This window comes from Panicum virgatum, chromosome 1K, assembly GCF_016808335.1.
Source record: "Panicum virgatum strain AP13 chromosome 1K, P.virgatum_v5, whole genome shotgun sequence".
NCBI classification, from domain to species: domain Eukaryota; kingdom Viridiplantae; phylum Streptophyta; class Magnoliopsida; order Poales; family Poaceae; genus Panicum; species Panicum virgatum.
The window spans coordinates 15,853,574-15,879,739 of record NC_053136.1 but is presented as its reverse complement, the minus strand read 5'-3'; the positions used below and the strand labels follow the sequence as shown (position 1 = coordinate 15,879,739).

Sequence of the window (26,166 nt, the reverse complement as noted above, 5' to 3'; positions counted from 1 at the left end):
GTTCCTTCTTCCTCCTCCCAGCAATGGCAAGCAACAAGCGCATTGGTGAGAGCTCCTTCAACCAGCCTCCGGGGATCCGCCGTCACCATGAGTAATGTATCCTCTTCACAACTGATTGGCTCAATCTTGGCTAAACCTGATCTCCCCCCTGTTCAATTTTGCACAGTGACGACGAACTGTCATCTCCGGATTCTTCCGAACTGGAGAGCCCCTTCCACGACCTCGACGAGAACACACTACGTAAGAAACGGCCTATAGTGACGCGCATAAAGGTGACCTGCAGTTGTTGCTCGTCACCCCACAAGTAGAGGTAACGGGCTTTATATTCGCACGTCACCTCGAACTAGTTTGAGGCCTCGCGAGGCCTCGCCAAAAACATGGCCCGTCACCTTTCAGAGAGGATAGGTGACGGGTCTTAGAGAAGCCCGTCACCTAGAGTTGAAGTGACGGGCTACATTCCTAGCCTGTCACCTAAAGTACTTTCAAAGGTGACGGGCCAAGACTGAAGCAGTGAAGGTCATGGCCTTTACTTTGCACGTCACTGAGTCTTGTAATGCGCTTAACCTATAGTACTTGAAAGCTGACGCATTACGCGTATAGTTCGTCACCTATGTATATGCCTTATCTCTTCAAGTGCCCATGAACTTATTAGCCATTTTTTGTCGAACAACTAAAATGTCGCCGCAGTTCTAACAAAATGATGAAAATTGCGAGGTAACAATGCTGAGAATAGCGTGAGATAACAAAAGCGTGTAAATTGTGAGATTGTTAAGAAATAACAAGTCAGAAGTTCATAATATATACATATATAAAGGGAGCTACATACAAACTATGATATACATAGTTATGGCAGCCCCCTCATAACATCTGTAACCATGAAGATGGCGTAGATGTATCCGGCGACACTCGGCACGAGTGGCGCATTCACCGGAGGTCTCCCAAGGCGGCGAAGGTGTCGCCTGGGCTGAAAGGGTTGGGATTGAAGACATCCTCCACCGCTGGCGCCGGATCCAGAGCTGGAGCCGGAGCCGGAGCCGGAGTAGGGGCCGGAGCAGGGCCGGCGCAGGAGGTGATGGAGGACGAAGGCGACGGCGACGAGGGGAGGGGGGAGGAAGACGGTGACGGCGACAGCGACGATGATGATGAGTCCACTGCTTGAACGAAGCAGCGGCGGCGGCGGGAGCGGCGGGAGGGAGAGCCCGAACCTGACATCGTGGCGTGCGGCTGCGGCTGCGCGAGAGCAGTTGTGTGATGTGAGGCGATGGCAACCATGGCGAGTAGAGAAGAAGAAGAGGCCGGGAGGTAGTATTTATAGCGAGAGGCCGGAATGCGAAACGGCCGGCGGAATTCGAAAGGGCGTGTGGTTGCGGAGAGGGCAATGGGCGGTGGTTGCGATTCCCGAGAGAGAAAGATAGGTGACGGGCGGTATGTGGAGCCCATCACCTGTAACCATTTTAAGGTGACGTGAGCTCTTTATCATAAGTGACAGACTACAATGACGTCCGTCACCTATAAACGTTGCCCATCACAGTTGATCTTAACCTAATATTTCCCCTCGATCAGCCACCGCTCGGGCAACCAGCCGCCGCTCGTTGCGGCGCAGAGGCGGCGATTTTGGGCGGCGACGCATTTGGGCGATTTGGGGGTCATGCAAGGTTAGTGCTCCAAATTATCCTGCTTGATCTCTCCATTCCCTCCTCCTCGATCACCTCCTCCTCGATGTTCAATTAACTGTTAAAAAATCTTGTGTTTTGCGGATGTAGATGGAGAATAGAAGTTGGATGAGCCTTTCTAGCCATTGTTGTCCGCAGTACTTGAGGGGTTGAAGTCTTTCATACAGATTGCGAGGGCCGACATGGAAGCGAGGTCTAAAACAACAATGTATTGTACGTGCCTTGATTGCGGAAATGATAAGAAATACTCTGATTTTGAAGTGGTTTATGCGCATTTGATCATTCGTGGATTTGTACCAAATTACACTTATTGGAATAAGCACGAAGAGGAAGGGCCTAACGAAAGAGGGGATTGGGTCGCCGATACTTAAGAAGGGTGCACGGATGACATCAATGAGGAGTGCATTTTGGAGTTCAGTGACGACTAGTTTGATGCCTTGGTCGACAATGTTGAGGAGATGATCCATGATGTCAGGGGAGAAGATGAGATGACTGAAGCTGAGCTGCGTAAATATAAGCAATTTGTTGAAGATTCCAAAAAACCTCTCTATCCCCATTGTGAGAAGTACTCAAGGGTAACCGAGGATCTGAAGCTTCTGCAACTAAAGACTGCTCATGGTTGGACAGACAAGAGTTTCAAAGCATTGCTTCTTCTCCAGAAGGATATGCTGCCAGAGGGGAATGTGCTACCGAATACTGTGTACGAGGCCAAGCAGATTGTGTGTCCCGTGGGATTGAAAATTGAAAAAATTCATGCATGCTAGAATAATTGTGTCCTGTTTCGTGGAGTGAATGAAGATCTGGGCAATTGCCCTGAATGTGGAATATCGAGGTACAAGCATCAAAAGGATGGTGGTGGTGATGGAGAGGATAGCATGGATGAGAGGAAGAAGGGAACTCCTAGGAAAGTTGCATGGTACTTTCCTCTAGTTTCCAGACTGCAGCGGATGTTTGCAAATAAGAAGGAGGTGAAGTTGTTGCGTTAGCATGAGGAGGGACGTAATAAAGACGGAATGCTACGTCACCCTGCAGATTGTGCTCAATGGCGACATTTTGATAACACCTAAGGCTGGTTTGGTGATGATTCTAGGAATATCAGGTTTGCTCTGAGCACATATGGAATGAATCCATATGGAAACATGAGTACATCACATAGCACATGGCCTGTTCTATTGTCAATCATGAATCTCCCCCCATGGCTTTGCAATAAACGCAAGTATATCATGGTGTCACCATTGGTCTCCGAACTGAAACAACCCGGTGATAGAATTGATGTGTTCCTCCAACCCCTCGTCGAAGATCTTCAGTTCCTTTGGGAAGGTGTGGAGGTTAGGGATGCTGTCGTCAATAAGCACTTCACTTTACATGCTATGCTGATGACCACCATCAGTGACAATCCGGCTCATCATAATTTGTCCGGGCAGAGCAAAAGGAAGGGTCAAGGTTGCTCCCACTGCTTGTCAGAGACATGTTCCTTGTGACTGAAGAACTCGAACAAATTTGCATATATGGGCCACAGACGATGGCTTCCGAAGAATCACCTGTACCGAAGCATGGACAGACAGTTTGATGGTACAAGGGAGACATGAAATCCTCCACCACATTTCTCAGGTAAGGATGTGTATAGGCAGTTTAAGGATGTCAGTACAGTTCTCAGCAAACGGAAACGTGGAGTTGATCAAGGAGGTGATGATGATTGTCATGATGAAGGGATATGGAATAAGAAATCCATACTATAGGAGTTAGAGTATTGACACATCTCAGCAGTCCGATATTCAATTGATACCATGCATTTAAAGAAAAACATTTGTGAGAGCCTTGTCGGCACAATCATGATCACAAAGGGTAAAGAAAAGGACCATGAGAATGCCAGAGCTGATCTTGAAGAGATAGGCATTCGTCTTGAGCAGAAAATGGAAAAGACCTTCATGTAGCCGCCACCACAATATCCAGAAAGGAGAAGAAAGAATTATGCCAATTCTTGCATAGTGTAAAATTTCCCTCAGGATATGGTTCCAACTTTGCCAGGCTAGTCAGCATGAAAGAACTGAAGTTGAATTTCGCCATGATGAAGTCTCATGACTGTCACGTGCTTATGATATCAGTACTGTCTATAGCAATCAGGAATGTGCTCCCTGTGAAGGTTCGTGAGACAGTCATGGGCCCTGCTTCTTCTTCAATGCCATAGAGCAAAAGGTCATTGATGATGAGTTGCTAACAGCTCTAGACAGACGATTACATGAGACACTTTGTCTGATGGAGGCCTTCTTCTCTCCGACATTTTTTGATATTATGGTTCACCTCACGGTTCACCTTGTATGGGAGATACACTACCTTGGCCCCTCTTACCTCCACCAGATGTTTTCTTATGAGAGATACATGGGTATCCTGAAGTCATTAGTAAATAATCGGAAATATCCGGAGGGAAACATCATCAGCCGATACGGGACCGAGGAGGCTGTTGAGTGGTCGATGACTTACTTGGATCCAGATAACCCAATTGGAGTGCCTCATTCAAGACATGAAGGGAGGTTGGATGGGGTTGGGACTCTGGGCAAGAAGTCTATGAATTCGGAACGAAAAACATACGATAAAGCCCATTTTCTTGTCCTAGAACACATGGAGGTGGTGGAGCCATATGTACTCAAGCACAAACAATTTATCATGCAGCAAAATCCTAGGAGAGGTGAAGGTTGGGTTGCCAAAAAGCACATGAAAGAGTTCAACAATTGGTTACAAGACCATATGGCAGCAAGCAATGTACCGAATGATGACATTAAGAAACCAGCTGCAGGCCCCATATTCACTGTGATGACATATCAGGCCTATGATATCAATGGATACACATTTTACACAGTACAGCAGGACAAGAAGAGCATATACCAGAACAGTGGGGTCCGCATTGATGCTTATGATAACAACATGCAAAAGGCCCCATACTATGGTCAAATAGAGGAGATATGGGAGCTCAACTACCTGTAATTCAAGGTTGCCCTATTCAAATGTCGATGGGTTCAAGGGTCACAGGGAGTGACACGTGACAAGAATGAGTTTGTCAGCATTGATCTTCGCAATGTTGGGTACAAAACAGAACTATTTGTTTTGGCATAAGATGTGCTGCAAGTGTTTTGTTGCTTGATACAGTTAGGACGACACGGCATATTGTCCTTCCTGGCAAGAGAAGGATCGTTAGAGTGCATAATGCGGTGGATGAGGAGGAGTTTAATCAATTTGATGAAATCCCTCCTTTTGCAACTTGTGAGCTCCCCACCTAAATGCCAATGACAAGACCCCATATCTGCGGACCGACCAAAACAAAAAAAATCCATGTGAGGTCAAATTCAGGCTGTGGACGTGGGCGTGGACGTGGACGTAAAGAAACCTAGTGTAACATGATCAAATTCTGAATTTTAATGTCCCAAATAATTATAGTGTAATGTACATTACTTGTTGTTTGAATTTTGATGTAATATGACTGACTTTGCTTTCTGGAAGTGTAAGTGCAACTGCAATGTACAGCAGTCTGAATTTGCTTTCTGGAAGTGTAAGTGAAATTGCAATGTACAGCATTCTGAATTTACTTTCTAGAAGCGTAAGTGCAACTGCAATGTACATCAGTCTGAATTGCTTTCTGTAAGTGCAAGTGCAACTGCATTACCCATCACCTATCAGTCATAGGTGGCGAGCGACATCTGTGTGGCCAGTCACCCATGCATGAAAGGTGACAGGTCCAAAATATAGTCCGTCACCTAAGACATAGGTGACGGGCCACACTGGAAACAATCTTTAGATGCTGCATTGTAAAGCTAATAGAAAGGTGACGGGCCACATTCCTCGCCCATCACCTAGGTCAAGTTCCAACTGGACTTAAAGTCATCCCCCTTAGCCGTAGTTCTTTACGTCTCCCATTGCAAACCCTAGGCCGTGTCCACCTCCTTGCCTCCTCCGGTAGCGCCGCCCTCTTCGCCGTCGCGCAGGCCCACCTCCTCGCCTCCTCTGGTCCTCGAGCCGCCCTCTTCGCCGTCGCACAGGCCCACCTCCTCGCCTCCTCCGGTCGTGCCGCCCTCTTTGCTGTCGCGCCTCCTCGTCGCGGCCCCCGACACCCGCCCGCCCTCACCGAGGAGCCGACCGCAGGAAAGATCCAGAGCCCAGCCACCGCCAGCAGGCAAGATCCAGAGCTGGGCACGCCGTCGCGCAGACAAAATCCAGAGCCCATCCGCCGCCAGCGGGCAAGATCCAGAGCCGGTCACGCCGTCGCGCTCATCATCGTCTTCAGGTAATATTGTTCTCGCTGTCATATATTTGCTTGGATTTACTGTCTATTTTTGCTGTCCGAAACATCAGTCTGAATTGCTTGGATTTGCTGTCTATTTTTGCAATTAGAGACAAATGATGATATGAGAATAGTGAATATCTTATTGCCACCTTTGCCATACAAAATTGAGAGATTGAGAGATTCATACTTGCCATGAATAGGTTAGCCTCAAACAGTATGAAACAGATGCCATGTACACTCGCTGGTGTGTGACAACTATTTCTGCTCTTTGAGGTTAAGCTCTTCATGGATTCTAGAGAGTGAATCAGTCATTGCCACCTCTGCCAAATAAAATTGACAGATTGAGTACTTGCCATGAACAGGTCAACCTCAAAAGGCATGAAGCATATCCCATGTACACTTGCTGGAGTACTGTGGCATATGCTTCTGCCTTTCGAGGCTGAGGTATTCATGGATTCTTGAGAGTGATAACGGATTAGCAAATGGATAGTTAGTTAATCCAAACATATCTCTCCCACTTCTAATGCCTTTCTATGTTATATTTTTGATAGTTGACATGCAAGTGTTGCTGATCTTTTATGTCTAAGATCATTTTTTATGCATTGTTGGATCATTTTGGTTTCATTGAATCTTTCTACAAATGATGATGTGGTAGATTTGCTGCCTATTTAATTGGATCATCATGGTTTAATTTGCTGCCTATTTTTGCTGGATCAGTGCAAGCAGCCATGTCGGAACTAGATCCTCCGCTTCAAATGCACAATGTGACCAAGTGCTGAATCTTCAACAAGAAGTGTCTACACAAACAGGTGCATGTAACACGTCTCAGCGTAGGAAGTCAAGAGCACAAACCAGGTGGCCTAGTGACATCATCAAAGTTGCAGGCTTTGACAGTGACGGGTTCCCAACAAATGATGATGGACTGAAACGCTAGCGACTAATCTGTGGAATAATCGCACGGCAAAGGGTTGGAATCAATGTCCACTTTGAGGATTTGGATGAGCCCGCGCGGCAGGGCTTGTTCGATATCATGAAGCAATACTTGTAGTTTCCTGAGGGCACATCCGAGGCAGAGATGAATTGTGTCAGAGGGGCGGCATGCAAGTCAATCGCCAAGCTCCACAGGAGCTTCAAGTCCAGTCTGGTATGAAATTTTGTCAATGACGGTACAGAGCCCTTCGAGCTGCACAAGCACTTGGATCGTCAAGAGTGGGAGATGTTCGTGGAGACTGCCACCTCGGAGCAGTTCAAAGAGAAGAGTGAGCACTTCAAAAACCTTCATGCTAGGATCACAGACAACCATTGCCTCGGTCCAGAGGGCTATGCTAGGAAAGAGAAGGGGAGGTGGAGCAAAGAGGACGAGACAATGGATGAGGCGGGCTCAGAGAACCCTTGCAAACAGTATCCTGGGCGATCAGCGCCATATTTAAGGGCCAGGGCTGGTCCAACACCATCCAGTGAGGAAATCACCTGGAGTAGCGACGGTACCAAGAGGCTGGCCGACCGGGTGATCGAGCTGAAGGATCATGAGAGCGATGTAAGAGAACATGACATCCTCTCCACTGCCATTGATACGCCAGAGCACATCAGTCGCATGCGTGGAGTCTCCAGTTTAAGGGGTTGGAAGCAAGCCTTCGGCAAAGAATATGAAGGCTTGTGGAAGAAAAAGAAATGGTCATCTGCTGTGAATCCCGACCAACTGAAACTGGAGATAAAGGATGACATATTTGCTACATTCAAGGCAGTGGGGATAGATGTTGATGCAGCACTATTAGCTGCGGCCCGTGGAAAGAGCAGTTGCGCCTCTAAGGAGGTGGAACAGCGAGTACTAGAAGAAGCAGTAGCAGCAGTAGCCTTGCCTAACCCCCCCCCCCCTCCCCGGTCAGTGCAGCATGCCGAACCCAGGACCCCCCTCCCCCAGTCGACGTAGCATGCCGGACCACTGTTGATGGCTCTTAAGTACCAAATTTAGGCCGTCAACTCATGCATAAATACGTAAAATGTGAGCACCAACCTAGTGGTAGGGGTTTATTACTGACCATTTTCATGAGTGTTGGTAAATATTTGTATGCAGGTGAATTAAGGGAGAAAACACACTTCATGAGCAGGAAAACACACTCCACAGATCAAGGAAAAATGCGCAACTAACCAGAGCATGAGAATCAGGCTGAGACGGATCAAAAGAGGCCCAAGTACCAAAGCAAACTTGCTTAGGATAGGCCATGACCCATGAGATTAGGACAAGGGACACCAGGGCAGCCCAAATACCAAGATTGGGGGCGGTTGGTGGTAGTGGGCCGTCGGCTGACCACTCAGGTCGGCCGACCAGCCCACTCCACAACCGACTTACCTCCTTTGACGTGGCAGCTCCTCATTGGCTCACAATGTCGATTCTTGGAGGATTAGGTGCTGAAGGTCGCTGTGCTGCCCGTGGCTCCCTCCTATATATATATATGAGAGGAGGGGGTAAGAATCAAGATACACCACCAAGTTGATTTACACATCCACCAAGTGCTCTCTGAAGCCTCCTCTTGCATTAGAGTTGTGTTAGATTAGGGGGAGGGTAGAGGTACTCAGGAGGGGTGCCAGTATTCGGCGCTCTTCTCCATTTTGTACCTCTACGAGAGTGAGAGATTAGTTCGGGAGAAGTGTCGGGGTGTCGGCACTCTTCTCCGAGCTTGTACCTCTACGGATGCTGCTACATTCTTCGGTATTTAGTAAGTATTCGTGGTTCCCATCTCTAGTATTTTACTTGGTTTAGTGTATGCTAGTAGTGCTTGTAGTTGAGTGAGATCAGTTCTCTTACTCGCGGGTTCGTCACTCTGTATTCATACAGAGTGTTGTAGTTTGCTACGGGTCGACATACGTAGTTAGATTGCAGTAGTAATCAATAGCGTAGACGTGGTGTCTAGGCTAGGGGTTATCCTTCATTTGCCTTATATTCCACAGTTTGTTAGAGGTAGGCCGTAGGTGGTGACAGCCCTATTGGTCCTTCGTAATCCTCCACGTTCGGATATAGCATAGAGCTGTTGGCCGGAGTCGACTGGCAGACCAGTTGTAAGCCGGTGCCTGAAGAGAGTATTGTGCTCGAGAGATCGACCTTTAACTCAGCAGTAGCACTATCTTAGAAATCCTCTCTACCCCTCTACCCATCTTGGTGTGTCCTTGGACCGATTAGAATAGAAGAGAGTGCACACACATTCCCTGTGGATTAAATAACCCTTGGAATACTCTGAGATGAAAGCTACAACAGTATCTATGCGCTTGCGGATTTATTCGTGACGCTAAAATACCCAACAACCACAAGAAATGCATGGGTGCTATGTTTGATGAGCCGGACACAATTGACAGGCTCAATAATGTTCCAACCCCATGCAGCATTATAACTGGAAATTACTCAACTTTGTTGATTGAGCTAGCAAAGAGGATTGTGCAACCCGGGGACAAGGAATGCCACACGGTGCCAGTGCAGGATGGGTATGTCGTGGTTAAGCTTGATTTTGTTCACGAAAATGCCATGAATGTCGCTCTGCCCATCCCGCTGCTAGAAGCCGATATTTTTACTTTGGGGGATGCTCGTACCATGCGGATCCAATGGAAGAAAAAGTGGTATTCTCATCCCGCCCATTGGTCGGTCGTCAACTAGTGGTGCCCAAAAGCGGCCACGCACCCCAACACCTGATCTTGAACATGTGAAGAAAGATGTCGCGGCATGCGACGACCCTCCCCCCCCCCCACCAAACAAAAAAGAGACCAGCCACCCCAAAGAAAAAAGGGAAGGGGTAAGGCAGAACCCAAGGAACCAGCACAGAAAGCAACGGAATCAAAGGGTAAGGCGGCACCAAAGGAACCAGCAAAGAGTGTATGGACTTCTGCTCACTCCAAGTTTGAGATGGGCAAGCCAATGTTGTTAGAGTTGGATCTGGCCACTGCAGGGGTAAATACCAAGGGACTCCATAAGCACTACATCACCCATACCATGGATAATGATAATACATCAATTGTGGGTGAATTCATGGCTGAGGACTTGCACAGTGGGCCTGGTTTTTTCTCCGTTGCTTGGTCTGATCTGTACGACGTCTTCAACCTCGATGCCTTGGACATCTCCCTCCTCTGTTGCTTAACACTGTGAGTATATATAGCACAAAAGATTGTTCACTGTCATTCTTAATTACTTTGTAATGCTAAACCCTATGTCAGCTTCCTGAAAACTAATATATTTGTATGTAGGCAATTGGCCAGAGAATCAAAGGAACGTCAGCTTGGTGTTGAGTTAATTGACACCCAGCACTTCTCTGCTAGCGTGATCAATTCGGATCCGGCGCACGTAGAGTCTGCCTTTTCAAAGGTCTTGGGCTCTTCACTAGGTTGTGTGCTTGCCGCGCACCACACAGGCACCTACTATCTCCTAGTCGTCATATGTCCGAAGTGGGAAATAGTGTGGCACTTGGACTCCGTAAGACCACGCAGCGACGATGGCACTCTGGGGCAACGAGACTACACCAGCATCAAGGCGGTTATTGATAGGTATATCTCTGAGTTACCACATTTGTAATCTTCTCATTTGGAGCCTGTCACCTATTTAATTTGCAGCTAACGACATCCATAACGCCTAATGCAGTGCTTTTTCCACCTTTCAAGCCGAGTACTGTCTTCCAAAAACCAAGTTGACGCACGTGACCGATTTTCCGGTATATCTCTGACCGCCTCCCAGTTCCGGTTCACTCTTGTGCCAAGTCGCTGTTTGCTATTGCCATCCAAACCGAGGTAGGCAACGGAGAGAACACCAAATTCTGGACTGATAGATGGCTAAATGGGTGCTCAATTGAAGTGATGGCCCCTCATCTTTTCGCTAGTATTCCGAAGAGGAAGGCTAACAGACGAACAGTCAAGGAGGCTCTGACTAACAATATGTGGCTCCCAGATATTCAGGGTCAGCTCTCGATCCCTGTACTATCGGAGTACCTGGATATTTGGGACTTGGTACAGGCAGTTGTCCTCCAACCTGATGTTGAGGACACACACAAGTGGCGTTTTGATGCATCGGGTCAGTTCACTACCAGATCAGCCTATGATGCCTTTTTTAATGGAACCATATATTTCTCGACTGGCAAACTGATCTGGGGGACTTGGGCTCCTAGGAAATGCAAATTTTTCTTGTGGCTGGTCGCTCACAACCGCTGTTGGACAGCAGACATACTTGCTCGCCGAGGTCTGCCTCACCCTGAATTTTGCCCTCTTTGTGATCAGGAGGAGAAGACAATCAACCACCTCCTCTCAGTATGTGTGTTTGCTCGGCAGTTTTGGCATCGACTTTTGGGCATTTTCAGACTTCAGGCTGTCACACCCCAACCTAGTGATGTGGAGTTATTTTTGTGGTGGCAACAAGCTGGTGACAAGATAAGTGCTGGTGCTTTGCGGGGTTTTAATACCCTGGTTGTCCTGGAACGTGGACCCTTTGGAGGGCCAGAAATGATGCGGTGTTTGATGGGATTACTCCCAGCGTTGATCGAGCCCTCCTACTTGCACGGGAGGAAGCCGAACTTTGGACGATCACAGGTGCAAAAGGGCTGAGTGCTGTGGTCGCGGTCGCACTCCTTGGCTAGGAGTTTTGTTTAGCCGCAGTCCATCGGCGCGTGTGTTTTTTCTAGTCTTTCGACCCCCCAAGGGCTGGGGCGGTGGCATGTGTCCGGGGGGCATGGTGGTGTGTGTGTAACTTGGCTATTTTGGCCTTTTTCCTCTTCTTAATGCAATGATATGCAGTTCTCCTGCATATTCGAGAAAAAATATATTTGTCCTAACAGTATATATCATCTTGAGCAGTGTATGCAGCAAGGAACTGGAAATGAATGCGGGTTCTATGTTGCATACCACATGATCCGCCTTGCTTCAAGTTTCAAAAACCTTAAAGGAGCAAAAGTACGCCTTTGTCAAATATATCTCTGACCGCTTGCTGCATCAACATATATATATTTGTCGTACAAGCACTCATCATTTGACTGTCATTTTTTTGCTAGGACGTGCGGGGTCATAAGGACAAGCAATTGGACAACAAGCAGCTCTCGGCTATTAGAGAAAAGCTTGCCTCCTTCTTGCTTGTAGATGTCATAAGCGACAAAGGTGACTTCCACTGTCGCAGCTGAACTGATTTTTTTCATGGACGTACTCTCGATTCATGTGATTATTGTATATGTGTACTGTTAATTTGTAGCTCAGAGATACAATATATAGTTTGTTATGTACAGTTGGTGGTTGTTTCTTATGTAACCTTTGTGAGATATCAATTGAGTTCTATTCTGTGTGTTTGTTGGATCAACAAGAAAGCTGCCAAATCCTACCTGTGCTCTAGGATGCAGCTAGGAAACAAATATGAACTTGCAGGGGTCAGGTTCTAAGGTGACGGGCAACAACCAAACCCGTCACTTCTGTATACTCACCAGGTGACGGCGCAGTAAAGCACAACTCATCACTTATCTAGAATCGTAGGTGACGGGCGTCGTGAGCTAACCGTCACATGTGTTGGACAAAGGTGACGGTCGTAGATCTCATAGGGGGGCCTGATCACCGAAAAAAGTGACGGTGCTAAACTAAAGCCCGTCACCATCTACATACTGATAGGTGACAGGTTTTGTTAAAGGCCTGTCACCTGGAGTAGACAAAGGTGACGGTCGAAGACCTCACACGGGGGGTCTGGTCACCAAGAAAGGTGACGGTTGTCTACTGATATTCATCACCTTTTTGTCACATAGGTGACGGGCATTGTCTGTCACCCTTCTGTTCTAAACAGTGACGATGTAGGAGTGACGGGCGCGATGCCCGTCACCTTAGGAAGATGACGCACGTCACTATAGACCTTTTCCTACATAGTGACACTCGCGAGTACATCCGCCAGCTACTCCGGGAGAAGGATGAAGCTCGCGAGAACTACTCCGAGAAGACCAAAAGGTCTCAGCGCCTCGCTGCCAAACTGGAGGTGGCGCAATCTGATCGGGCGGTCGTCCGCGCCCAGCTCACCGCCGCTGACTCCAGAGTTGCTTGTAAGTTCTTTTCCATTACACAATGCTCCCCTTCATCTTACAGTTCTTGTTTTCTGACCTCCTTTTCTTAGTCTTGGAGTCACAGATCCAAACCCTCCACATCGCAGCTGCCACCGCAACGAATGCGGTGAACGCACGGGGTGACACCGTCGTCGCCCGCCTGCAAGACGTTCCCCACCGTGTTCGGGAAGTCTCCAGGCACGGAGTTCACCGGGGCGCCGCCGTCGCCATCGCCGTGGTGCAAACCATGTCCAGGAGTGACGACCGGACCTTCCATCCAGTCTTCCCTGTAGGCGAGGAGCAAGAGGACTTCTACGAGCTCGTCAATGATCTTAGCATAGTTGCTGATGCTGTTGTCGAAGAAGTTAGTCTAGACGCAGTGATCAGCAACGTCTTTGATGACGAGTAGACTAGGAGTGACTGCCAATGTAACAGCCTAAATGGCCTTTGTAAATGTTAATCAATGAATTGGCTCCTCTTTTGGCTCTGTCAGTTCTTCTATCTCGTAGCTTCTACGTAAATTTCCTCAGAATCAATCTTTTATCGAAAAGCTTCTTATCCGATCCATTGCTACTTGTTCCTGTTATAGTATGAAATTATGCATTACTCACATTAATTCAAGGGATTTTCGAGACAGCCAAAGATCTGCAAGATTCAACACCAACATAGCATTCCCTCAAACACATGTACACATACAAACAAAATATGTGTCCGTTTTACACATGCGCCTCGCAGACCAATTCACTCAGCTATCACTAGGGGTGTAAAATTGTAAATAGTACCGATATTTCACGACTATATTCAAATTCGATTCGGTTTGGAAGAGTTTTTATCCATCCATATTCAGAATCCGGGTATTCAATATCCGTAACTGATCTGTATCCGGATAATAAAAGTTGCATTTTTTATATCGATATCCATTACACTCTTATTCCGACAAAAACTAACACTATATGTATCCAACTCCGTATTCGAACAAAAATATTAAAAAAAATATGATATCTATAATATCTATCCATATTCGATCCATTTACATCCCTAGCTATCACTGAGAAGGCCCCGGTCTGCTACTGAAAAGTCATTGGGAAATTTCACTTGCATTTGCACCCATACGAGACTGCGGCGTTCAACTTGCAGGTCTTCGCTCACGCTTACTCCAGTACGAGGGCACACACTTGTCAATTCGACGAAGGAAATATATGCTGCCACCTGAATTTGAGGTTGCCGAGCCACTAGTAGAGAGTGAGCCACTAGTCATGAAGAAAACCCTCAACTGGGATAGCAAACAATTTTAAATTCTTGACAGGAACTGCAATGAAAGAGACAAAGTTTGGTCAGAGTAAAGTAGTAGTAGCCGTCGTCGTCGTCTAACAGAGATTTGACTACAGTTCAGTTTAACTAACACGACACTCGACGCATAAGAACTTGTGCATCTATAACTAGTGCACCAGTGCAGAAACATCCTTATGATGATGCTGAGCTTACTAACTTCAGTGTCACTCATTTTCTTTTCCTCACCTAATAAAAATTTATGTTTTGGTGACATTTAGCCATAAATTAATATATTGTTATGAAACGAAGTGAAATCATCCCATCTTATTTTCATTGTTTCTCTTGCTTATATTACCAAAGGAAACTAGCACAAATTGCGCAATGATTATGTTAGAGTGCCCAGCAGAAACCGGCCCGACCCGATATACCCACGAGCCGGCGCCCTACCAAGGTCTAGGTCCACCAGAGCCCAACCAATCAAGGCCTCGGGCCTAACTCAAACCAAAAGACTAGCCTGATGGGTGAGGACTATCCCACCTTATATGTTGTGCTCCCCCACCATCAACTTTCGATGTGGGACTAAATCTAACAAATTCGCCTGACAATGTACAATCTAGTTATTAAATAGATTGGCATTTGATCAAATTCATAGCATGCTTTGTCTAGTTGTTAGTTGTTACATTCAAAATCGACCTAACATTTACAAGTTGCCTTTTCCCCTGAGGAACCACAAACTTTGGTTAAGAAGTTGCAGCCGCATGACTTTAGGGGTGTTTATGGGACGTCATTTTCACCTACGGGGCTACCTGTAAACAAAACTAATAAGCTATACTCCCTCGACAATGCACATTGTTCACTAATCAGCCGTGTATGCACAGGCAACATGGCACGCTCACCTTATAAGCGCGCGTACCCACACTTCATACTCTTATGGCCTTATAGTCTCACTGTCGAGTTGATTCATTCACTAGACGATCGAGTTACCGACATCTCGGTTTTATTCACTTGCGAGCCTAGGTCACGTTGAGGGAAACGCCTAAGGTCAAGTTAAAATAGGTAAAAAGAAAGGTTTATTAAAACTCTCTTTCCTTCCTTTTTCCTGTGAACAACGACACACTGCTACCAAGACAAAAACTACACATCAAAAACTATCGTTGACAATCTCAAGATGCAGCTTGTTCGGTTATACAAAAATTATTCACATTGATTCAAGGGATTTTCGAGACGGCCAATGATCTACAAGGTTCAACACAAACATAGCGTTCCCTCCAAACACGTACAGATGCAGACAAAATATGTGTCCGTTTTACACACGCGCTCAGACTTCCTCGCAGAATTCATTTTCTGGTCACACCGTGCTAGGTCAAGGCTGGCCAATTCACTCAGCTATCACTGAGACGCCCCCGGTCTGCTACTGAAAGTCACAGGGAAATTTCACTTGCATTTGCACCCATACGAGACTGCGGCGCTCAACTTGCAGGTCTTCGGCTCACTTGCTCGGTTGCTCCAGTAGGAAAAATGCACACACTTGTCAATTCAATGAAGGTGATGCCACCTGAAAGTTTAAGTAGAGAGTGAGCCACCGGCCATGAAGAGAACCTCAAATGGGAGAGCAAACAATTTTCAATTCTTGACAGGAACTGCAAAGAAAGAGACAAACTTTTGTCAGAATAAAGTAGTAGTCTAACAGAGATTCGACTAAAGTTCAGTTTAACTAACACGACACTCTGACACACGACGACTTATGCATCTATAACTAGTGCACCAGCGCAGAAACATTCTTCTGCAAACATCACAACTCAAGAGAATAAACAGTCTTTGGAGAAAATGTTCCTTTTCTTGGCATTCATCTCAGCAGTTGCCCAAAATGTTACAGAAAATAAAGTAGAAGAATTCCATGTAGGGGTGGTACTTGATTTGGGTACAACAGTAGGCAAGGTAGCACATACCAGCATTTTAATTGCTATCGAGGATTTCTATGCTGTCCATCCGAACTACACCACACGGATCGTCCTCCACATTAGGGACTCCATGAGTGATGATGTCCAAGCTGCATCTGAAGGTGAGTTTCATCCTTATATGGATTTCCACACTGGACAGAGTATGTGTTTACTTGATTATGTACCGTTTGCACACTTGTATCTTGGAACTTGGAAGTTTGGCATTCTGAACACAGCAAACCATTTGAAAGTCTATAAAGCTGTTGAGCTCGCGCTCCATTTAAATGGTTGCACAGAATAAACAGTCTGCGATATGAAGATGCAAAAGGGGTGCTTTAGTTTAGCCAATTCTATAACTCCCTATGTGGAAACAATAGAGTTAATTATAAACTATTAAATATGAGTTCTCAATCACACCCTAGCTGAAATTTAGCATGTACCTAGAAGAAAAACAAGCAGTGTTGATGATGAGAACATGACACCTTCGGATACGACCATTGCTTATAAGGTGAGCTTGCTCCTACTTTTCCATAGAGATTTTTGGCACAATTCATTTGGTTCCACATGTACATGTCATTATTTGCTTGTAGGTGCAAATATTTATCAACATGCAAGTCCATCAAAGTTGCAATGTCATCGTCACGGGCTTGTTATTTACAATTGGGACCCTGCCCAAGTTGGAGCACACCCCATGAAGTTGGAGAACATATCAAGAAGGTCTTTGGACGTCCTCCACCTTGGCCAGGGTCCCAATTGATGGGGACGTGGGTTCCCGATCTTCCGTCAGGTTCTGGGTAACTCTCGTTGTAGGCGGAGCGAGGCACACCGATCCAGCTTCAGATCCTAAGACCCGAATCCAGCAATCTTAGCACCACAACTGCTCTAGTTATCAACCATGTCACAACCCAGTTGACCTCGCCAAGAAGGCTAATCCCTGCAAGCGCAACGAAGAACACAAGCAAGAACTCAAAAGAACACAGCTCAATTGAAGTGACTCTGCAGATGAATGATTAATCTCACAAGTTGGGGTCTCACAAACCGATGAACAGTGACAACTGTTCTTGACATAATGAATCTAAGCAAAACCCAAAGTCTAACGATGGCAGCAGCGGCAGCTAATAAAGGGTTCAGGTCATGCAAGACCTCCCCTGGTCGTACCCCTAATGGGTTCAACTCGATACATGGCCCAAAGACCGAAAAACGGTGATGCAACACCGAGACAGATTCTGGATGTCATCTTGTTTCGACGATTCCCATCGACTCCGAATGAATTTGGGCCTGAGACTAGTGCCATTGGAAGCGTCTTGGAATTATCTTTCCAACCATATAAAGTGCGACCAAATCCGATCCCGTATTCGACCGAGGCGCCCGTTTTAGTACAGACTGCTCCTGGACTCCGAAACAAACTCGAAGTCGAATTCGATTGGGCCTCCAACTTGGGTTGTACGCCCTTGCTGGCCTCCTAAGCAGGTGGCCAAGGTGGAGGACGTCCAAAGACCTTCTTGATATGTTCTCCAACTTTATGGGGTGTGCTCCAACTTGGGCCAGGGTCCCAATTGTGAATAACAAGCCCGTGGCGATGACATATCAACTTTGATGGACTTGCACGTTGAGAAATATTTGCACCTACAAGCAAATAATGATATGTACATGTGGAACCAAATGAATTGTGCCAAAAATCACTATGGAAAAGTAGGAGCAAACCCACCTTATAAGTAATGGTCGTATCCGAAGGTGTCATGTTCTCATCATCCTCCCCTTCTTGACAACAAACCGTCCTCGGTTTGAGTTTAGTTGGAAGACATGTTATGGGTAGTAGCCAACAATGCTCCCCTTCTTGAAACTTAATCTATTTTTGTAAAGCAAAACTAGAGAATCTCCACATAATATTATTATCGATATTGTAACCCTCTATTTGGTCATATTTATGCACACCAAAAGGAGAATTCAGATTTGAACAAATATAAACTCGGTGTACCACGTAGTCTCCTTTACAATTATATTTGCCAATAAAGTGATATGTACATCTCGACAACCATGGCAATCCAGCACATTTAAATTTCTCTTCCAAACTACTTAGATCGCATAGAGTATCAAATTCGATATAACCCAAAGTATTTAAGGAAGATAACAATTTCAGCTCATCATTTTCACATGTAATGGGCAACAAATGCTTAATTTCAGCACTAACATATGAATCAAAATTGGGAACAGAAACCTCATTCGTTTGTTGTGGCAAAGATATAAGTGAAGCATCAGCATACAACTCATATTTATCATAAGGAGCAGCAGACAATTCAACTTGTGACAAAGGTAAACCAGCAAAAGGATCCACAGATTGTTGTTCTACAATAGCAGGATTGCTAGAATGATTCAACCCATCAATAAGATTCTCAACTTTTGTGGATATAGGGTTATATTTATTACCTTTCTTCTCATTTTCAGTAGTATCTTCTTGTGCAATGTGATCATTACCATCTTCGTCTTTGCAAGGAACATCGGTGATCTCATCTTTCTCTATAATTTTAACCTTTTCTTTTTCCTGTTGGGCTGCACCCTCCTGCAAAATGTTAGGCACAACCAGAGGTGCAATAGAATGCTCGTCTCGTAACAATTCAGATTTTGAAGATGGTATTATAGCATCACCTAAAAGTTGTTTCTCAGCCATACAAGCAAGTTCAAATAATTGTGAAAGAGAAGTGTAATACTGATCATTAAGAACATTCTGAATTTCAGGTTGAAGCCCATGCAAAAATCTATTCTCAGTTGCTTCTACACATTCATCTATTTCACATCGTAATATTAAAGCTTTCATCTTTTCATAATATGACTTCACTGATTTGCTACCTTGTTGGAGAAACTGAAGTTCTTCACACAAAATAGATTGGTATGTAGGAACATAGTCATATCTTAAGAGTTGTTTCAACATCATCCATGTTTTAGGTGTCTCATAATTTTCAAAACGAAACTGCCACCATGTTAAAGCATATCCTGTGAAGGCACTAGTGATGGCTCTAATTCGTTCATGTTCAGAAACATTATTGATTGAAAGCAATTCCTTCTCTACCTCAAGCTCCCACTTAGCATATTCAGAATAATTGCAATCACCATCAAAACAAGGAATAGAAATATGAATTGTACCTCATTTTACATGGTTTGGTGCTGCAATGTCTGAAAGGCCTTGAGTCATCATCTTTCTTCGATCTCTATTATTGTAACCTGCCATTGTTAGTGGAAAACAAGAAAACACACAAATGTATATTTTCCTATAATCTACTAGGATGTGGTTATGCAAAAGGCACACACTCTAAAGCGTCTTACCAAGCTCTTACAAGGTTCTTACCAGTGCGAGCAGTGGATGGTACAACCGGTGGCTGGTTCGTGATACCTATGAGGAAGTGGTACCAAGATTGCAAGATCATCTGGGTGTACTGATCTGAAGTGTATATGTGGAGCTTGGAAGACACACAAAGGAACAAAAATATTTGTATGTGGCACACAAGTCAGTCACAGATAGCAATATTGAATAAATGTCCAAAGCACTTGTCCTAGTTGCTAGCCTATATGTGTCCCTAGCACCAAATTGTGATAAAAAAGAGAGGGAAACAAGTATGATAGGTAGCAACGAACAAAGACAAGGCAAAAGGCACCACAAATAGAGCTATTGGCTTTGCTTATGTGCTCCTCTTTTCTTGTTTTTTTTCATTCACTATTTTTCTTTTTTTTCTCAACCTTTTTTTTTTGCTCTTATACTTTTGATATAAATTTTTCTAGCAAGGAGCACACAAGAACAAACCACAAAAAATATGAGCTCAATTGGATAAAAGATGTGGTCTATGCAAAATCAGGATTGTGCTCTCAAATGCATGCCAAACTTGTCGGCCCCGAAACTCAGTTTTCTTGATCGAATTTTGCAATTCTAATTTTTCCGAACCTAGCCAAGCTAGGATGAAACGGATCTAAAATTTTCTGTAGATTTCCGTAGATATAAAGTTTTTAACTTTTCGAGTTCGGACGCAAAAGTTATGACTGTTTTATGGAAGGCATTCGAATCAGGATGTTATATGGACGAAAGATGCAAATCTAAAGGATGGTGATGGCAAGGGTTGATGGAAAGCAAAAGGGGAAACACACAAATTAGACTGAAACATGATCTAAACCAGCAACAAGACCTTGACCTAGGACAAAAAGTCAACACTACGAACTCAGAAACTGAATTATGCAAAGGTTATGGCGCGGATGGTTTTAGATAGGAAACAAATATGGCGGTGGACTATGAGACGAAGGCGAAAACACTCGAACTAAAGGATAGATGTAAACCTGACGGTATATCTGAAGCTCTAATACCAAATGATGGGGACGTGGGTTCCCGATCTTCCGTCAGGTTCTGGATAACTCTCATTGTAGGCGGAGCGAGACACACCAATCCGGCTTCAGATCCTAAGACCCGAATCCAGCAATCTTAGCACCACAACTCCTCTGGTTATCAACCGTGTCACAACCCGGTTGACCTCGCCAAGAAGGCTAATCCCTACAAGCGCAACGAAGAACACAAGCAAGAACTCGAAAGAACGCAGCTCAATTGAAGTGACTCTGCAGATGAACGGCGACAACTGTTCTTAACAGAATGAATCTAAGCAAAACCCAAAGTCTAACGATGGCAGCGGGGGCAGCTAATAAAAGGTTCAGGCCATGCAAGACCTCCCCTGGTCACACCCCTAATGGGCTCAACTCGATACATGGCCCAAAGACCGAAAAACAGTGATGCAACACCGAGACAGATTCTGGACGTCATCTTGTTTCGACGATTCCCGTCGACTCCGGATGAATTTGGCCCTGAGACTGGTCCCATTGGAAGCGTCTTGGAATTATCTTTCCAACCATATAAAGTGCGACCAAATCCGATCCCGTATTCGACCGAGGCGCCCGTTTTAGTGCAGACTGCTCCTGGACTCCGAAACAGACTCGAAGTCGAGTTCGATTGGGCCTCCAACTTGGGTTGGACGCCCTTGCTGGCCTCCTAAGGAGGTGGCCAAGGTGGAGGACGTCCAAAGACCTTCTTGATATGTTCTCCAACTTCATGGGGTGTGCTCTAACTTGGGCCAGGGTCCCAATTGTGAATAACAAGCCCGTGACGATGACATAGCAACTTTGATGGACTTGCACGTTGAGAAATATTTGCACCTACAAGCAAATAATGACATGTACATATGAAACCAAGTGAATTGTGCCAAAAATCACTAAGGAAAAATAGGAGCAAGCTCACCTTATAAGCAATGGTCGTATCCGAAGGTGTCATGTTCTCATCAGTTGATGCATTAAATGAAAAATGTGGGGGTTTTTTCTGGAATAGTAAAGTTACAAGGCATTGGCAATCATGTCTTGAGAAACCACTTTATGAAATGGAAAAACATGATATGTTTATATTTGGTGGCACCTAACTTTGAAATCGAGATTGTTCCTTCACTGCAGGTGCTGCATTAGTTGGGAGAAAACAAAGCTATGCATATCATAGTGTTATAGTCGAAATAATTTATACCATAGCTTAATGTTGGTATGATAGTCAATGCAACCTTACAGGGAAACCTTTTTGATATGTTCCATTGCCATAATTTACAGCTAAAAGTGTAGTGAGTCATTGAATTTTAGTAATCCATCCATATCTTGTGAATACTACTTTGATATAGCTATTCCGAATGATTCAATTCTGGGTACTATCTCGATATAAGAAATTTGCTTCCATCAAAAAGTTGAAGCCTGACTCTATGTATTTATACAGTTCTTGACTTGCTGGAGAACTACAAAGTCCAAGCTATAATTGGCCCACAGAAATCGTCTCAAGCTGTGTTTGTATTAGCTCTCGGAAATAAGCATCAAGTCCCAATTATATCATTCACAGCAACAAGCACATCTTTATCTTCCCGTAGACTTCCATATTTTGTTCAAGCAACAGCGCGTGACTCTGCACAAGTGTGCAGCATCGCTTCCATAATCAAGACCTATGGATGGAGAGAGGTGGTGCCCATCTATGTTGACAACGATTATGGTAGAGGTATTATACCAGACCTTGTTAATGTCCTTGAAGGAATAGATGCCCATATTCCTTATCAGAGTGCAATAGATGAATCAGCAACAGGTGAACAAATTACACAAAAACTCTACAAGCTGATGACAATGCAAACAAGGGTCTTTGTCGTTCACATGTCGTACTCCTTGGGCTCCCTCTTCTTCACAAAAGCAAAAGGAATTGGCATGATGAGCAAAGGATTTGTTTGGATAATAACAGATGGACGAGCAAATCTCATAGATTCCCTAAATCCTTCGGTAGTGGAAGCAATGAATGGTGCCTTGGGGGTTGAGTCCTATGTCCCTAAATCAATAGAACTTGACAATTTCACCATGAGATGGTATATGAGGTCCCGAAATGATCATCCAAATGACCCAACATTGAAATTAAGCATCTTTGGACTATGGAGCTATGATGCGATCTGGGCAGTAGCACAAGCAGCAGAAAAGGCAAAGATTACTGAAGAAAAATTTCAGAGATCATCTGCACTGAAAAACTACACAAGTTCAAAAACCTTAGAGAACTCAAGAAACGGTCCAACAGTCCTAAAGGCAATTTTGCAAACTAAGTTTCAAGGCTTAAGTGGTTACTTTGACCTTTCAGATGGACAACTGCAAGTTTCCATGTTTCAGATAATAAACGTAGTTGGAAAAGCACATAGAGTAATTGGGTTTTGGAATGCACAAAATGGAATTTCGCAGCAGTCAGATCAAAGGACATCAAACACGACATACAGCGCCACACATAATTTGAATATCGTGATTTGGCCAGGAGAATCAACAGAGGTACCAAGAGGCTGGAAAATTCCAACAAATGGGAAGAAGCTTCGAGTTGGCGTCGTCGCAGGTGCAGGGTATCCAGAATACATAGATGCCAACGAAGACCCTCTAACAGGTGAAATTAAAGCAAGTGGGCTTGCTATTGAAATATTTGAAGAGGCAGTAAAGAGACTTCATTATGCACTCACTTATGAATATATAGTATTTAACACCACAGAGAATGTAAGTTCAAGCTATGATGATTTTGTCAACCAAGTTTACCTTAAGGTAACACATAATTTCGCATGTTTCTCTTTTCAAGTTGAAAGTATGTTGCACAAATTTATGCTTTCCAACATCTGAAATTCTTATATAATGCTGTTCATTTCAAAGAAAACAAACTACTTCGGCTATTACAATGCCATCTTAGTTTAGTAAATGGTTCCAGTACCATAATTAAAGGAAAGAAATCTAAGCCTTTTGTGAGTTTACTCTGCCATTGACACAATTTCAGAGGTATTTTTGCGTGCCCCCGCAACCCCCAACCCCCCAACCAAATTTCTTTTTCTCCCTGACCCCTGGTTAAACAATTTTCTTTTACACCCTGACAGGAGTATGACATAGCAGTTGGAGACATAACAATTAGGTACAACAGAAGTTTGTACGTCGACTTCACTCTGCCATACACTGAATCAGGGATAGCGATGGTTGTTCCTGTCAAGGAAAGCGTACACATGAATGCATGGATTTTCTTGAAGACACTGACACCTGGCATGTGGTTTGGGACTATCATACTCTTTATCTACACAGGCATTGTGATATGGTTATTGGAGCTTCTAGGCAACAACAAGAATGTCCATGGTCCAATTCCACGACAGCTAGCTACAATGATATATTTTTCATTGTTTGAAGAGAGTTGAGTGCATTTACCCCACTACCCTTTTTCCCTGAAAAAATTAAATAGATATGTAGCATAATGAACAAGTTGACATGCCTTTTATCTTGACAAGTTACTTTCATGCAGAAAAATTCCAGAACTTACAAAAAAGGAATGTGCATTATTTAGATGCTTTCCACTAAATGTCCTGCGTTTATAAGCCATCTCCTATAGGAGACCAGATCTCGTATAGAGAGATATCAAGACAATACGAAATTATAAGGCATAGATCCAATCGTATGTGAAAAGATTACCAAATCTTGAGTCTTAAGAAAACCTTTTTCTTTTTCTGAACTTTCATTTACAATGTCTGAAAATAATATTAACTTGTAACGTAACTTTTGCAGAAGAGAAGGTGAAACGCCTTACCTCTCGGATCGTATTGGTCATATGGCTGTTTTTCCTTGTAGTACTTAAGTCAAGCTACACTGCAAGCTTGACGTCCATGCTAACTGTGCAGCAGCTCCAACCAACTGTAACAAATGTTGATGAACTCCTAAAAACTGGACTAGCCGTTGGGTATGGACGTGGTTCCTACATCAAGAGTCTTTTGGAAGAACTCGGTTTTGACACATCAAAGATCAAGCCCTATGACACCCCTGAAGATTATCACAATGCACTTTCCATGGGAAGCAAGAATGGTGGTGTTGCTGCCCTTGTAGATGAAATCCCATACATCAAACTATTTCTTGCAGAGCATTGCAAGGGATACACCATGGTTGGGCCAATATATAAGACTGCGGGTTTTGGATATGTAAGTTTAACTGTGCTTATTAAGTTTACTATGGGATACGTTCAAATTCAGCTTTATTTTTAAGTTTGCACACTGGTGTGTGTCAGCCTAAGATGGGGCGCCCGAGTTTTAAAAAAGGGTTTCTCTTCTTTCTCAGGCATTGCAGAAGGGCTCGCCCTTAGTTGGTGACATCTCACAGGCAATCCTCAACATAACAGGTGGAGACACCATGATTCAAATTGAGAAGAAATGGATAGGAGATCAAAACAACTGCCAAAATGTGGGCACCATCTCTGGAACAGATAGCCTCACCTTTGACAGCTTTGCAGGACCCATCATCGCCACTGGAGTTGCCTCGACCACTTCTCTTGTGATAGCCTTGATAACCTATTTCTGCAAAAACAAACAAGCAGAACCAGAAAATGGTGACTCGGAACAAATCTTGCCACCTGAAACTGGTGGAGATGAAGAAAGACAGTGCCAACAAGCAGCCAGAGCCAGAGGGATGCATGGACAAATAAACAAGGCTATGCGTGATGGTTCGCTTGTCATGTGCAGAGGTGAAAGGATTCATAACTCGTGGGTATCAAGTTCAGCTCGATTTTAGCTCAATTCAATTAGTAATTAACCATGACCGATTGGACTATTTTCTTTTTTTCCATCAAGTTTTCAGCAAATTATCCTTAGCCTAGAAATATTGGTTCAAACTGGCTGCCCAAAGCCCCAAACAGGCTCATATTGGATTTACACAGTTGAATAGAAAGTGCAGGAACGAATGGCCCCACTTGGCAATGTGCTCAATGAAATTGGCATGCTGATTTATTATAAAAACAGATTTTTTGGATATTAGACTTCCTCAATTATGACTTTGTTTAAGGCTCTAGAGAGAAGCTATTTCTCCCACATGAGGCGGGCTGCTCTCCGAAGTTACGTTTGCTGAAAATCACCCGAACGAAAAATAAATACATAGTGGAAAAATAGAGCAAACCGGTCCCTCGGGTTGGATGTTTCAGCAACCTCAATGGCCAATTGGAGCCCTGCTTGTTCAGTTATTCAGTTCTGGAGACATCTCTGCAAGCAAAATTCAGCGGCTGCCTGATGGGCTAAGAACGAACGAACGAACCGTTGGAAGCGCCGACCTGGTCCGCTGAGCTCAGACTCCGCGGGGCGCGCTCAGCGTTGGCTCCCTAAGGGGAGGACTCCGATCTACAGGGGAAGTGGAAAGTGGGAACGGAGCGGGGGGCCGGCGGCAGGGCAGCGGAGATACTTTCCGCGCAGGAGCCGGCGGCGGCGGAGCCATGGCGTACCGGACGTTACGGGCCATTACCCGGCGGTTTTTTCTTTTTTATATTTTTAAAAAATAAAAATTCAAAAATATATGTCCGTTTTGAAATATTTCAAAAATATCTCCCGGTCGCCCCAAAAATATCTCCCGGTCGCCCCTCATAGGGCGACAGGACCTAAATGTAATTT

At 44.7% G+C, this 26,166-nt stretch overlaps 1 protein-coding gene across 1 annotated transcript; it reads left to right on the top strand.

The window, feature by feature from the left end:
* The first annotated feature begins 16,056 nt into the window (after nt 1-16,056).
* LOC120653126 (glutamate receptor 2.7-like) lies at nt 16,057-25,300 on the top strand. Its single transcript, XM_039931011.1, has 5 exons — nt 16,057-16,320; nt 21,978-23,311; nt 23,635-23,938; nt 24,308-24,714; nt 24,851-25,300. The coding sequence occupies exons 1-5, from the start codon at nt 16,086-16,088 to the stop codon at nt 25,298-25,300; spliced, it is 2,730 nt and encodes a 909-aa protein (XP_039786945.1). The 5' UTR covers nt 16,057-16,085.
* The last annotated feature ends 866 nt before the right edge of the window (nt 25,301-26,166 follow it).

Bases quoted from the DNA above. Each gene is read 5' to 3' on its own strand.
- LOC120653126 (XM_039931011.1), top strand. From the start codon at position 16,086: ATGTTCCTTTTCTTGGCATTCATCTCAGCAGTTGCCCAAAATGTTACA. The intron at 16,321-21,977 runs GTGAGTTTCATC...GTATTTATACAG, and splicing joins TGTCCAAGCTGCATCTGAAG to TTCTTGACTTGCTGGAGAAC. The intron at 23,939-24,307 runs GTTGAGTGCATT...TAACTTTTGCAG, and splicing joins TTTTTCATTGTTTGAAGAGA to AAGAGAAGGTGAAACGCCTT.